This window comes from Coregonus lavaretus, assembly GCF_964263955.1.
Source record: "Coregonus lavaretus genome assembly, chromosome: 2".
NCBI lineage: Eukaryota > Metazoa > Chordata > Actinopteri > Salmoniformes > Salmonidae > Coregonus > Coregonus lavaretus.
The window spans coordinates 83,466,521-83,482,236 of NC_139989.1; the positions used below are offsets into that span (position 1 = coordinate 83,466,521).

The 15,716-nt window shown below is 44.3% G+C and overlaps 2 protein-coding genes across 2 annotated transcripts in view; one reads left to right on the top strand and one right to left on the bottom strand.

The window, feature by feature from the left end:
- Positions 1–15,716, top strand: part of LOC311141405 (NLR family CARD domain-containing protein 3-like) — a 674,300-nt gene that overhangs the window by 327,979 nt on the left and 330,605 nt on the right. The gene's annotated exons all lie outside the window — the stretch shown is intronic.
- On the bottom strand, positions 4,098–15,586 carry LOC311140918 (neoverrucotoxin subunit beta-like; the record flags this gene model as incomplete). Its single annotated transcript, XM_084176190.1, has 6 exons — positions 4,098–6,715; positions 7,445–7,491; positions 9,638–9,811; positions 12,853–13,026; positions 13,611–13,784; positions 15,558–15,586. The coding sequence occupies 6 exons, from the start codon at positions 15,584–15,586 to the stop codon at positions 6,189–6,191; spliced, it is 1,125 nt and encodes a 374-aa protein (XP_084032316.1). The 3' UTR covers positions 4,098–6,188.

Here is a 15,716-nt window from a genome sequence, read left to right on the forward strand (position 1 = left end):
TGCTCTAGTGCAGGGATGGGCAACTCCAGGCCTCGGGGCCTGATTGGTGTCACACCTTGCTCTAGTGCAGGGATGGCCAACTCCAGTCCTCAGGGCCTGATTGGTGTCACACCTTGCTCTAGTGCAGGGATGGGCAACTCCAGTCCTCGGGGGCCTGATTGGTGTCACACCTTGCTCTAGTGCAGGGATGGGCAACTCCAGTCCTCGGGGCCTGATTGGTGTCACACCTTGCTCTAGTGCAGGGATGGACAACTCCAGTCCTCTGGGCCTGATTGGTGTCACACCTTGCTCTAGTGCAGGGATGGCCAACTCCAGTCCTCTGGGCCTGATTGGTGTCACACCTTGCTATAGCACAGGGATGGGCAACTCCAGTCCTCTGGGCCTGATTGGTGTCACACCTTGCTCTAGTGCAGGGATGGGCAACTCCAGTCCTCTGGGCCTGATTGGTGTCACACCTTGCTATAGTGCAGGGATGGCCAACTCCAGTCCTCTGGGCCTGATTGGTGTCACACCTTGCTCTAGTGCAGGGATGGGCAACTCCAGTCCTCGGGGCCTGATTGGTGTCACACCTTGCTATAGTGCAGGGATGGGCAACTCCAGTCCTCGGGGCCTGATTGGTGTCACACCTTGCTATAGCACAGGGATGGGCAACTCCAGTCCTCGGGGCCTGATTGGTGTCACACCTTGCTATAGCACAGGGATGGGCAACTCCAGTCCTCGGGGCCTGATTGGTGTCACACCTTGCTCTAGTGCAGGGATGGGCAACTCCAGTCCTCGGGGCCTGATTGGTGTCACACCTTGCTATAGCACAGGGATGGGCAACTCCAGTCCTCTGGGCCTGATTGGTGTCACACTTTTGCCCCAGCCCCAGCTAACACACCTGACTCCAATAATTAACTAATCATAATCTTCAGTTTAGAATGCGATTAGTTTAATCAGCTGTGTTTGCTAGGGATGGGGGAAAAGTGTGACACCCCGAGGATTGGAGTACCCATCCCTACTAGCTGAAAGGCCAGGCGGTTCTAGTGTTAAGGACTGGTAGATGGGTGTTGCTCATGCATTCACTCATGCTGACTGGCTCCAATACTTTGTTCTTGACTAAAGCCTCCAAGTCAGCCTTGACTTTTGGTCTGATAGCATAAGGTACAGGTCCTGCTTTCAGAAACGTTGGTTTGCTGTCTGGCTTAATGCTAAGCTTCCCTGTAATGTCATTCATACTACCCAGCTGTCCATTAAAGACTTCTCCATGTTTCTTTAAGATGGCAGGTAGGTCTGTGTCTCCATGCGTCATTGTATGCACTGATGGCCAGTCCAGTGTGATTTTCTCCAACTATGAACATCCCAGTAGTGATGCATAGTCTCCTTTCATAACATAGAGTGGCAGCTTTTCAGTTTGTCTGTTTACCTGAACTGTGACATCAGTGATGCCTCTCACAGCGACAGATTCACCTGTGTAAGTCTTTAACACGAGGTGCGCTGGTTGAAGTGGAAGGTGTTTCAGTGTATTTTTTCTGACACAAGAGATACAGCTGCCCCTGTGTCAATCTCCATACCCACCGGCTGTCCCTCTAGCAAGGGGGAGACATAGTAGCCGTGCGGCCCGCCAGGAAAAAGTCTGGATTTTCAGTGTGACTTCCTCGTCTGATGAGTCGCTCACCTCAGTGTTCTCTTACTCAACAGTGTGAACATGTCTATGTGTCATTTGTTGGAATGCCTGTTTCTTGTTTCCCGTTTTTGTGATTTCTCTGTTCTCTTTTTGTTTCTGGAGACTTGTCCGATGTTGCCCTTTTTACCACAGGCTGGACAATCCATGTCCTTCCACCAGCATGTAGAAGCCTAATGTCCCTTTTTACCACAGGCTGGACAATCCATGTCCTTCCACCAGCATGTAGAAACCTGATGTCCCTTTTTACCACAGGCTGGACAATCCATGTCCTTACACCAACATGTTGATACCTGATGTCCCACCTTGCCACAGTGGAAGCATGTGACTTGATTTCCCGGTCTCTGATTTTCAGTTGAAACTCTATTCACTTTTCCTTTTTTGTGATCAACTTTTTATTTATTTTAAAGGAACATAAAGACGAGAACAAATAGCAGCAGGAATGGTTATACAGCTAGAGACACAATACTGTTAAAATATATATCAGTATATTATGGAAACTAGTTATTGCAGATAAATACAATTATAATAAACCACAGATACAATCACCCACCTCAGCTGCATCAACCCACCCTCCAACCCCTCCTGGGACCACCCCAACCCACCCTCCAACCCATCCTGGGACCACCCCAACCCACCCTCCAACCCCTCCTGGGACCACCCCAACCCACCCTCCAACCCCTCCTGGGACCACCCCAACACACCCTCCAACCCCTCCTGGGACCACCCCAACCCACCCTCCAACCCCTCCTGGGACCACCCCAACCCACCCTCCAACCCCTCCTGGGACCACCCCAACACACCCAACCTGATCTCCATTAAATGAAATACTAAAAAAGGTATACATTTGCACAAAAATTATAATTAACGGTCAATCTGTTATTTTATGGTTTCAGCTGCAATTGTTGTTTGGCCCCATGGATCCTAGCAGTGGATAGTTCTAAATAAATGATATCTATAAAAGTGCTGATCCAATGAGGTGTGGTGGTTGCCATCTTAGTTCCAACATCTTTTTAGCTGCTGTCCAACCTGACAACATTATACGTCTTTGCTGTAATGACAGTGGTGAATTATCATCCAGTAATAACAGTTTGGGGGAACAAGGTACAAGGATACCTCTTTCCAATACATGTCCCCTGGTCACTCCCAGTACATATGATTAAAGGAGCCCAAGGCACCTTGATTACATAGATCACACAGAGGAGCGGTTGTGATTTCTATTAAATTATGTTTTCTAGGTGGAAGGTATACCCTGTGTATGAGATTAAAATGTATCAGCTGGTGATTAAGATTGTTAGATGAAACCACTAAGTTCCTGATGAACTCAACTGGTGAGCCTCTTTAGCAGCTAGTTCCATGGACACACTGATTTCAATGTCCTTTGCCAAGGTCAGATGACTTTCAGTCAACAGTCTCTTTTGTGTAGCTTCACTCCGTAGTCCACATACTAGTCTGTCTCTAATGATGTCATTTAGAACAGCATTAAACTCAATGTTCTGATAGTTTCTTTAATGCAGCAGCAAACATTGTTACTGATTCTCCCTCTTCCTGATGTCTCCTGTGGAACCTGAACCTTTCAGCATTAACTAGTGGTTCTGGTGAAAAATGTCCTTTATGTATCTCCACAATATCCTCATACGTCTTATTACCTGTTCTGTCTGGCTGTAGCAGGCTGCCTAGTAAATTAAATATATTTTGCCCCATTACACTAAAACATGTAGGCACAATGTTGTCCTCATCCATGTCATTTACAAGAACAAAATATTCAAACTGTTCTGTATATGAGCTCCACTGCTCAATACTTTTATCAAACTGTCCAATGTTTCCAACAATTCCAATAATGTTTTGTTTCTCAATAAGCTCCTGATTGTCACTCACTTCAATATTGTCCTCAACCAAAGCAATACTTTCCTCAGTCACGTGATCTTCATTCACTTCACTCACTGACGTTTCCTCCTAAGTTCGCTCATTTAGCAGATTTAATTAAAAGGTTTGTCTTCACAGTTGAATAAATGTCCTTTCCTTTAATCACTGTATATTCCTCCTTTTTAATCACGTTGTTTTCCTGCTCCGATGTCCGTCTCCAGTCCTTTTCTGCTGTCCATGACGATGTTAACTCCAGTGGTGGAAAAAGTACCCAATTGTCATACTTGAGTAAAAGTAAAGATACCTTAATAGAAAATGACTCAACTAAAAGTGAAAGTCACCCAGTAAAATACTACTTGAGTAAAAGTCTAAAAGTATTTGGTTTTAAATATACTTAAATATCAAAAATTAAATGTAATTGCTAAAATATACTTAAGTATCAAAAGTAAAAGTACAAGTATAAATCATTTCAAATTCCTTACATAAAGCAAACCAGACGATTTTCTTGTTTTTAAAATGTAAGTTCAGCCAGAGGCAAATTCCAACACTCAGAGAAATTACAAACAAAGCAGTTCAACCATTTATCTGGAACGTGATCATCTCAACACATACAAACCCCCATGATGCTCTGCGGCACAACCCCAATATACAACAAATACATACATAAGTAAATGGACACGAAACAAAACTCATAGAGGAATTTAAATGTTCAGTTGTAGAAAGTAGGGCCATGGGAAAGGGTCAGAAAGGTCAGTATGTTTGATAACTGGTTACAGAGGTGACATAACAAGCATAAGGTCCATTATAACACAGTGAAGTAGAGGTGGGAGCTAAAAGCAGACATGGACAGTGAGACGGTGTGAGGAGGTCAGGGGTGAAACACTAGATCAGGACAGGTAGAAATGGCAGGGCTGGAAATAGACACAGAGACACATTCTGATCATGGCTCAGACCTGACCTGAGACACCCAAACAGAAGATGCCATAGCAAAGTCCTGTCCAGTAGGCTATATGGGATTTCCTTTCATCAAAATACTACACATGGAAATATGTCCAGTGTGTGTGTGTCCATTGTGTGTGTGTGTGTGTGTGTGTGTGTGTGTGTGTGTGTCCAGTGGGTGTGTCTGTGTGTCCAGTGTGTGTGTGTGTGTCCAGTGTGTGTGTGTGTGTGTGTCTAGTGTGTGTATGTGTGTTCAGTGTGTGTGTGTGTGTGTGTCCAGTGTGTGTGTGTGTATCCAGTGTGTGTGTGTGTATCCAGTGTGTGTGTGTGTGTCCAGTGTGTGTGTTCAGTGTGTGTGTGTGTCTAGTGTGTGTATGTGTGTTCAGTGTGTGTGTCCAGTGTGTGTGTGTGTGTGTTCAGAGTGTTTGTGTTCAGTGTGTGTGTGTCCAGTGTGTGTGTCCATTGTGTGTGTGTATCCAGTGTGTGTGTTCAGTGTGTATGTCCAGTGTGTGTGTGTGTGTGTTCAGCATGTGTGTGTTCAGTGTGTGTGTGTCCAGTGTGTGTGTGTCCAGTGTGTGTGTCTAGTGTGTGTATGTCTAGTGTGTGTGTGTGTGTGTGGTCAGTGAGTTTGTATGTGTGTCCAGTGTGTATGTGTGTGTGTGTGTGTGTCTAGTGTGTGTGTGTGTGTGTGTGTCCCCAGTGTGTTTGTGTGTGTGTGTCCAGTGTGTGTGTTCAGTGTTTGTGTGTGTGTGTGTGTGTCCAGTGTGTGTGTGTCCAGTGTGTGTGTGTGTGTGTGTGTGTCCAGTGTGTGTGTGTGTGTCCAGTGTGTGTGTGTGTGTGTGCAGTGTGTGTGTTTCCAGTGTGTGTGTGTCCAGTGTGTGTGTTTGTCCAGTGTGTGTGTGTGTGTGTGTTTCTGTGTGTCCAGTGTGTGTGTGTGTCCAGTGTGAGTGTGTCCAGTGTGTGTGTGTCCAGTGTGTGTGTTTGTCCAGTGTGTGTGTGTGTGTGTGTGTGTGTGTGTGTGTGTGTGTGTGTGTGTGTGTGCGTGTTCAGTATGTGTGTGTGTGTCCAGTGTGTGTGTGTGCGCGTGTGTTTGTCCTGCGTGTGTGTGTCCAGTGTGTGTGTGTGTGTGTGTCCAGTGTGTGTGTGTGTGTCCAGTGTGTGTGTGTCCAGTGTGTGTGTGTCCAGTGTGTGTGTGTGTGTGTGTGTGTGTGCAGTGTGAGTGTGTCCAGTGTGTGTGTGTCCAGTGTGTGTGTGTCCAGTGTGAGTGTGTCCAGTGTGTGTGTTTGTCCAGTGTGTGTGTGTGTGTGTGTGTGTGTGTGTGTGTGCAGTGTGTGTGTGTCCAGTGTGTGTGTGTGTGTGTGTGTGTGTTTGTGTGTGTCCAGTGTGTGTGTGTGTGTGTGTGTGTCCAGTGTGTGTGTGTCCAGTGTGTGTCCAGTGTGTGTGTGTGTGTGTGTGTGTGTTTGTGTGTGTCCAGTGTGTGTGTGTGTGTGTGTGTGTGTTTGTGTGTGTCCAGTGTGTGTGTGTGTGTGTGTGTCCAGTGTGTGTGTGTGTGTCCAGTGTGTGTGTGTCCAGTGTGTGTCCAGTGTGTGTGTGTGTGTGTCCAGTGTGTGTGTGTGTGTGTGTGTGTGTCCAGTGTGTGTGTGTGTGTGTGTGTGTGTGTGTGTGTGTGTGTGTGTCCAGTGTGTGTGTGTGTGTGTGTCAGTGTTACCATGGTTATTATTTACAGGGACACTGAGGAGTCAACATCATAAACCCTAAACCCTGGATAGAGGGGTTCAGTGAATGTGGAGTGGAATGTGTTCAGGTGGGTCAGTGTGTCAGAGGAGACTCTGTAGAAGGACAGAGTGCCGGCTGGCCAGTCCAGATACACTCCTACTCTGTGGGAGCTGGAGGAGGGGACGTCTATGGGAGTGGACTTATTATTGTGCCAGGCAGAGTAATAGTTGTGAGAGCAGAACAGTCTCCAGGACTTGTCATTGTATCCAAGCCTACAGTCATCACCCCTTCCTCTCCTGCTGATTCCTTTATATGTCACTCCTATAACAGCCTCTCCCCCACTCCACTCTGCCTCCCAGTAACTGCGCCCAGTCAGACCCTCTCTACACAGCACCTGTTGATAGTCCTCAAATCTCTCTGGGTGATCAGGATACGGCTGCTCCTCTCTCCTCCATGTCACCTTTCTGTTCTCCTCAGACAGAGAGAGACGTCTGTTTACTGTGTTTGGGTCCAGTGTGAGATCACAGACATCTGATGGATGAAACCAGACACAATATTAGAAATCATCATCATTCACATTAGAATGTTAACTCACTTTTCACTAATTCATTTAATGTAGATGTTTCTAGGTATCAAAAGGAGAAGTTAAGGTAACTTGAGATTTGTTGAATGATCATATGTTAGACTGTATGGTAATATAAAACACACTTATTCCCATTAATTACACACACACACATACACACACATCCTGAACACACACACACACACACACAAACACACACATCCTGAACACACACACACAAACACACACACATCCTGAACACACACACACACATCCTGAACAAACACACACATCCTGAACACACACACACAAACACACACACACATCCTGAACACACACACACACACACACACAAATACACACATCCTGAACACACACACACAAACACACACACATCCTGAACACACACACACACAAAACACCCTGGACACACACACCCTGAACACACACACACACACCTTCATGCATGAACACACACACACATTTCTAAAGTAACACGAACGCGCCACACACATACACAGACACACACATTGTCAAAGCAACTCTTTGTAAACTTTGGTGTCCCTGATTTGTGCTTCTGTAGAACTACAGCTGATATTTAATATGACCAAGTAAGTAATGATGGTGGTCTTTGACTTTGACTTCACTTGAATTAAGACTTATTCTTAGTCATATTCTTCACAGCAGTCAACACTCACATTTTCTAAGTCCAGGTTTCATTGTGTTCTCTCCACCATGTTCCACACTGTAGCGGTAAGCAGAAGAACAGACAGTCATTGAGGGATACACATGAACACACACACACACACACACAGTCAGCATATAACTTTGTCCAAGCGTGTGTGTGTCCAGTGTGTGTGTGTGTGTGTGTGTGTGTCTGTGTTCAGTGTGTGTGTTTCCTTTTTTTTGTGTGTGTGTGTGCGTGTGTCCAGTGTGTGTGTGTGTGTGTTTCCTTTTTGTGTGTGTGTGTGTGTGTGTCCAGTGTGTGTTTGTGTGTGTTTCCTTTTTGTGTGCGTGTGTGTCCAGTGTGAGTGTGTGTGTGTCCAGTGTGTGTGTGTGTGTGTTTCCTTTTTGTGTGTGTGTGTGTGTCCAGTGTGAGTGTGTGTGTCTACTCTGTGTGTGTGTCCAGTGTGTGTGTGTGTGTGTGTGTGTGTGTTTCCTTTTTGTGTGCGTGTGTGTCCAGTGTGAGTGAGTGTGTGTGTGTGAGTGTGTGTGTGTACAGTGTGTGTCCAATGTATGTGTGTCCAGTGTGTATGTGTGTCCAGTGTATGTGTGTCCAGTGTGTATGTGTGCCCAGTGTGTGTGTGTGTCCAGTGTGTGTGTGTGTACAGTATGTGTGTGTTTGTCCAGTGTGTGTGTGTGTGTGTCCAGTGTATGTGTGTCCAGTGTATGTGTGTCCAGTGTATGTGTGTCCAGTGTATGTGTGTCCAGTGTGTGTGTGTGTCCAGTGTGTGTGTGTGTACAGTATGTGTGTGTTTGTCCAGTGTGTGTGTGTGTGTGTGTGTGTGTGTCCAGTATGTGTGTGTTTGTCCACTGTGTGTGTGTGTGTGTCCAGTGTGTGTGTGCCAAGTGTGTGTGTGTGTGTCCAGTATGTGTGTGTTTGTCCAGTGTGTGTGTGTGTGTGCCCAGTGTATGTGTGTGTGTCCAGTGTGTGTGTGTGTCCAGTGTGTGTGTTTGTGTCCAGTGTGTGTGTTTGTGTCCAGTGTATTTGTGTGTGTCCAGTGTGTGTTTGTTTCCTTTTTGTGTGTGTGTCCAGTGTGTGTTTGTGTGTGTGAGTCCAGTGTGTGTGTGTGTGTGCGTGTGTGTGTGTGTGTGTGTGTGCGTGTGTGTCCAGTGTGTGTGTGTCCAGTATGTGTGTGTTTGTGTCCAGTGTGTGTGTGTGTGTGTGTGTGTGTGTGTATGTGTGTGTGTGTCCAGTGTGTGTGTTTGTGTCCAGAGTGAGTGAGTGTGTGTGTGTGTGTGTGTGTCTGTCCAGTGTGTGTACAGTGTGTGTCCAGTGTGTGTCCAGTGTGTGTCCAGTGTGTCCAGTGTATGTGTGTCCAGTGTGTGTGTCCAGTGTGTGTGTGTGTGTGTATGTGTGTCCAGTGTGTGTGTGTGTCCAGTGTATGTGTGTCCAGTGTGTGTGTGTGTCCAGTGTGTGTGTGTGTGTGTGTGTGTGTCCAGTGTGTGTGTGTGTGTCCCCAGTGTGTGTGTGTGTGTCCAATATGTGTGTGTTTGTCCAGTGTGTGTGTGTGTGTGTCCAGTGTGTGTGTCCCCAGTGTGTGTGTGTGTGTCCAGTATGTGTGTGTTTGTCCAGTGTGTGTGTTCGTCCAGTGTGTGTGTGTGTGTGTGTGTGTCCTGTGTGTGTGTGTGTGTCCAGTGTGTGTCTTTGTGTCCAGTGTGTGTGTGTGTGTCCAGTGTGTGTGTGTGTTTGTGTTTGTGTGTCCACAGTGTGTGTGTGTGTCCAGTGTGAGTGTGTGTGTGTCCAGTGTGTGTGTCCAGTGTGTGAGTGTGTGTGTGTGTGTGTGTCCAGTTTGTGTGTGTGTGTGTCCAGAGTGTGTGTTTCCAGTGTGTGTGTGTTCAGTGTGTGTGTGTTTGTGTGTCCAGTGTGTGTGTGTACAGTGTATGTGTGTACAGTGTGTGTGTGTGTGTGTATGTGTGTGTGTGTGTGTGTGTGTGTGTGTGCACGTGTATCAGTACACACACACATGGACACACACACACTGGACACACACACACTGGACACACACACACACTGGACACACATACACACTGGACACACATACACACTGGACACACACACACACAGTCTTTATATAACTTAGTCCAAGTGGTGGTCAGAATGTTTGTCTTAACTAGCCTGATAACTCCAACATGTCTGATATGAACATTGACATAAACCCTCTACATACTTGAGTTTCTCCAGTTGACAGTGTGGATCCTCCAGTCCAGCAGAGAGCAGTCTGACTCCTGAGTCTCCTGGGTGATTGTAGCTCAGGTCCAGCTCTCTCAGGTGTGAGGGGTTTGACTTCAGAGCTGAGACCAGAGAAGCACAGCCTTCCTCTGTGACTAGACAGCCCGACAGCCTGCAATAATAAAATCCTATTAAAATCACACTGCTATATGTTTGTTCAACATTTTCAGATACATCAGAGTCCTGAAACCTGGAATATCTATTCATATATGTATATACAGTTGAAGTCGGAAGTTTACATACACCTTAACCATATACATTCAAACTCAGTTTTTCATCATTCCTGACATTTAATCATAGTAAAGATTCCCTGTCTTAGGTCAGTTAGGATCACCACTTTATTTTAAGAATATGAAATGTCAGAATTATAGTAGAGAGAATGATTTATTTTAGCTTTTATTTCTTTCATCACATTCCCAGTGGGTCAGAAGTTTACCTACACTCAATTAGTATTTGGTAGCATTGTCTTTAAATTGTTTAACTTGGGTCAAACGTTTCGGGTAGCCTTCCACAAGCTTCCCACAATAAGTTGGGTGAATTTTGGCCCATTCCTCCTGACAGAGCTGGTGTAACTGAGTCAGGTTTGTAGGCCTCCTTGCTCGCACACACTTTTTCAGTTCTGCCCACACATTTTCTATAGGATTGAGGTCAGGGCTTTGTGATGGCCACTCCAATACCTTGACTTTGTTGTCCTTAAGCCATTTAGCCACAACTTTGGAAGTATGCTTGGGGTCATTGTCCATTTGGAAGACCCATTTGCGACCAAGCTTTAACTTCCTGACTGATGTCTTGAGATGTTGCTTCAATATATCCACATAATATTTTCCTTCCTCATGATGCCATCTATTTTGTGAAGTGCACCAGTTCCTCCTGCAGCAAAGCACCCCCACAGCATGATGCTGCCACCCCCGTGCTTCACAGTTGGGATGGTGTTCTTCGGCTTGCAAGCATCCCCCTTTTTCCTCCAAACATAACGATGGTCATTATGGCCAAACAGTTATATTTTTGTTTCATCAGACCAGAGGACGTTTCTCAAAAAAGTACGATCTTTGTCCCAATGTGCAGTTGCAAACCGTAGTCTGGCTTTTTTATGGCGGTTTTGGAGCAGTGGCTTCTTCCTTGCTGAGCAGCCTTTCAGGTTATGTCGATATAGGACTCGTTTTACTGTGGATATAGATACATTTATACCTGTTTATATAGGCCTCCTGTACCTCAGTTGGTAGAGCATGGCGCTTGCAACGCCAGGGTTGTGGGTTCGATTCCCACGGGGGGCCAGTATGAAAAATGTATGCACTCACTAACTGTAAGTCTCTCTGGATAAGAGCGTCTGCTAAAATGTAAATATAGGACTTGTTTTACTGTGGAAATAGATAATTTTGTACCTGTTTCCTCCAGCATCTTCACAAGGTCCTTTGCTGTTGTTCTGGATTGATTTGCACTTTTCGCACCAAAGTACGTTAATCTCTAGGAGACAGAACACATCTCCTTCCTGAGCAGTATGACGGCAGCGTGGTCCCATGGTGTTAATACTTGCGTACTATTGTTTGTACAGATGAACGTGGTACCTTCAGGCGTTTGGAAATTGCTCCCAAGGATGAACCAGACTTGTGGAGGTCTACAATTCTATTTCTGAGGTCTTTGCTGATTTCTTTTGATTTTCCCATGATGTCAAGCAAAGAGGCACTGAGGTTGAAGGTAGGCCTTGAAATACATCCACAGGTACACCTCCAATTGACTCAAATGATGTCAATTAGCCTATTAGAAGCTTCTAAAGCCATGACATCATTTTCTGGAATTTTCCAAGGTGTTTAAAGGCACAGTCAACTTAGTGTATGTAAACTTCTGACCCACTAGAATTGTGATGAAGTGAATTATAAGTGAAATAATCTGTCTGTAAACAATTGTTGAAAAAATTACTTGTGTCATGCACAAAGTAGATGTCCTAACCGACTTGCCAAAACTAGAGTTTGTTAACAAGAAATTTGTGGAGTGGTTGAAAAACATGTTTTAATGACTCCAACCTAAGTGTATGTTAACTTCCGACTTCAACTGTATACTCTACCAGTCGAAAGTTTGAACACACCTCCTCATTCAAATGTATTTTTTACATTTAAAACTAATTTTTACATTGTAGAAGAAAGAGACTTGCTTTGGCCAAGAAACATGAGCAATGGACATTAGACCGGTGGAAATCTGTCCTTTGGTCTGATGGGTCCAAATTTGAGATTTTTGGTTCCAACCGCCGTGTCTTTGTGAGAAGCGGTGTGGGTGAACGGATGATCTCTGCATGTGTGGTTCCCACCGTGAAGCATGGAGGAGGAGGTGTGATGGTGTGGGGGTGCTTTGCTGGTGACACTGTCTGTGAATTATTTCGAATTCAAGGCACACTTAACCAGCATGGCTACCACAGCATTCTGCAGCGATACGCCATCCCATCTGGTTTGCGCTTAGTGGGACTATCATTTGTTTTTCAACAGGACAATGACCCAACACACCTCCAGGCTGTGTAAGGGCTATCAGACCAAGGAGAGTGATGGAGTGCTGCATCAGATGACCTGGCCTCCACAATCACCCGACCTCAACCCAATTGAGATGGTTTGGGATGAGTTGGAACGCAGAGTGAAGGAAGAGCAGCCAACAAGTGCTCAGCATATGTGGGAACTCTTTCAAGACCGTTGGAAAAGCATTCCAGGTGAAGCTGGTTGAGAGAATGCCAAGAGTGTGCAAAGCTGTCATCAAGGCAAAGGGTGGCTATTTGAAGAATCTCAAATATAAAACATATTTTAATTTGTTTAACACTTCTTTGGTTACTACATGATTCCATATGTGTCATTTCAAAGTTTTGATGTCTTCACTATTATTCTACAATGTAAAAAATAGTAAAACTAAAGAAAAACCCTTGAATGAGTAGGTGTGTCCAAACGTTTGACTGGTATTGTATATAAATGAATGAATGTATAATTATTAACAGTAGATAACATGTTTCTAAACACTACTAAATTAATCATTGCATGTGTGTGTGTCTCCAGTGTGTGTGTGTATGTGTGTGTGTGTTCATTGTGTGTTTGTGTGTGTGTCCAGTGTGTGTGTGTGTTGTCCAATGAGTTTGAGTCCAGTGTGTGTGTGTTCATTGAGTGATACAGGAATACTGACCTCAGAGTCTCCAATTTACAGTGGGGATTCCCCAGTACAGCAGAGAGCAGCATCACTCCTGAATCCTTCAGGTCATTGTTACTCAGATCCAGCTCTCTCAGGTGTGAGGGGTTTGACTTCAGAGCTGAGACCAGAGAAGCACAGCCTTCCTCTGTGACTAGACATCCTGACAGCCTGTAAAGAGTAAAATTATATTAAAACCACACTGCTTTTCTTTGGTGGTGAAAATGTGGCAGTATATTATTTAAACATTTTCAGATATATCAGTGTCCTGAAACCTGCCATATCTATTCATAAATGGATTTATCGTTATTAGAAATAACAAATTATCAAAGTATTGCTTGTAGAGAGAAAAATATAATCATTTTAAAACCACACTGCTATTCTTTGGTTTTGAGTAATTTACTTTCTAAGTGGGTAGATAACATGTTTCTAAACACTACTAAATTAATCCTGATGATGACATGATTAAGAAAAATCATGAATGAATCATGAATAATAATGAATGAGAAAGTTACAGAGGCTACAACAAAACATGCTAACCTCTCACCATTAACCTCAAATAAAAGTTGACATTCTGTACTGTTGCCTAATATGAAACATTATATCTCAAATGCAAAATGCTGGAGCATAGCACCAAATGTAAAACTGTAAGCTTCACTGTCCAAACACATATGGTGTGGACTATGTGTGCCTGGTAAACACATGTGGATCTGGTGAACAGTTATCACTTGTTGACCAACTACAGAAATACTGACCTCAGAGTCTCCAGTTTACAGTGGGGATTCCCCAGTCCAGCAGAGAGCAGCTTCACTCCTGAATCCTTCAGGTCATTGTTACTCAGGTCCAGCTCTCTCAGGTGTGAGGGGTTTGACCTCAGAGCTGAGACCAGAGAAGCACAGCCTTCCTCTGTGACTAGACAGCCTGACAGCCTGCAAAGAGTCACATCATATTAAAACCACACTGCAATTCTTTGGTGGTGAAAATAGTGGCAGTATATTTTTTTCAACATATTCAGATACAGTGGGGAAAAAAAGTATTTAGTCAGCCACCAATTGTGCAAGTCTCCCACTTAAAAAGATGAGAGAGGCCTGTAATTTTCATCATAGGTACACGTCAACTATGACAGACAAATTGAGAAAAAAAAATCCAGAAAATCACATTGTAGGATTTTTTATGAATTTATTTGCAAATTATGGTGGAAAATAAGTATTTGGTCAATAACAAAGGTTTCTCAATACTTTGTTATATACCCTTTGTTGGCAATGACACAGGTCAAACGTTTTCTGTAAGTCTTCACAAGGTTTTCACACACTGTTGCTGGTATTTTGGCCCATTCCTCCATGCAGATCTCCTCTAGAGCAGTGATGTTTTGGGGCTGTCGCTGGGCAACACAGACTTTCAACTCCCTCCAAAGATTTTCTATGGGGTTGAGATCTGGAGACTGGCTAGGCCACTCCAAGACCTTGAAATGCTTCTTACGAAGCCACTCCTTCGTTGCCCGGGCGGTGTGTTTGGGATCATTGTCATGATGAAAGACCCAGCCACGTTTCATCTTCAATGCCCTTGCTGATTGAAGGAGGTTTTCACTCAAAATCTCACGATACATGGCCCCATTCATTCTTTCCTTTACACGGATCAGTCGTCCTGGTCCCTTTGCAGAAAAACAGCCCCAAAGCATGATGTTTCCGCCCCCATGCTTCACAGTAGGTATGGTGTTCTTTGGATGCAACTCAGCATTCTTTGTCCTCCAAACACGACGAGTTGAGTTTTTACCTAAAAGTTCTATTTTGGTTTCATCTGACCATATGACATTCTCCCAATCCTCTTCTGTATCATCCAAATGCACTCTAGCAAACTTCAGACGGGCCTGGACATGTACTGGCTTAAGCAGGGGGACACGTCTGGCACTGCAGGATTTGAGTCCCTGGCGGCGTAGTGTGTTACTGATGGTAGGCTTTGTTACTTTGGTCCCAGCTCTCTGCAGGTCATTCACTAGGTCCCCCCGTGTGGTTCTGGGATTTTTGCTCACCGTTCTTGTGATCATTTTGACCCCACGGGGTGAGATCTTGCGTGGAGCCCCAGATCGAGGGAGATTATCAGTGGTCTTGTATGTCTTCCATTTCCTAATAATTGCTCCCACAGTTGATTTCTTCAAACCAAGCTGCTTACCTATTGCAGATTCAGTCTTCCCAGCCTGGTGCAGGTCTACAATTTTGTTTCTGGTGTCCTTTGACAGCTCTTTGGTCTTGGCCATAGTGGAGTTTGGAGTGTGACTGTTTGAGGTTGTGGACAGGTGTCTTTTATACTGATAACAAGTCCAAACAGGTGCCATTAATACAGGCAACGAGTGGAGGACAGAGGAGCCTCTTAAAGAAAAAGTTACAGGTCTGTGAGAGCCAGAAATCTTGCTTGTTTGTACGTGACCAAATACTTATTTTCCACCATAATTTGCAAATAAATTCATAAAAAATCCTACAATGTGATTTTCTGGATTTTTTTTTCTCAATTTGTCTGTCATAGTTGACGTGTACCTATGATGAAAATTACAGGCCTCTCTCATCTTTTTAAGTGGGAGAACTTGCACAATTGGTGGCTGACTAAATACTTTTTTCCCCCACTGTATATCAGCATCCTGAAACCTGACATATCTATTCATAAATTAATGTATCATTATTAGAAATGACAAATTATCAAAGTATTGCTTGTAGATAGAAACATTTATAGTACACATATTTGAGTAGACTGACCAGACCAGTTTAAAAAGCAGTATCAGTCAAAAGATAGACAGTGAGGTATTATATTTAGATTGTATTGAGTATACAGTCCACACCATATCTATTTTGACAAAGATAACATTTTAA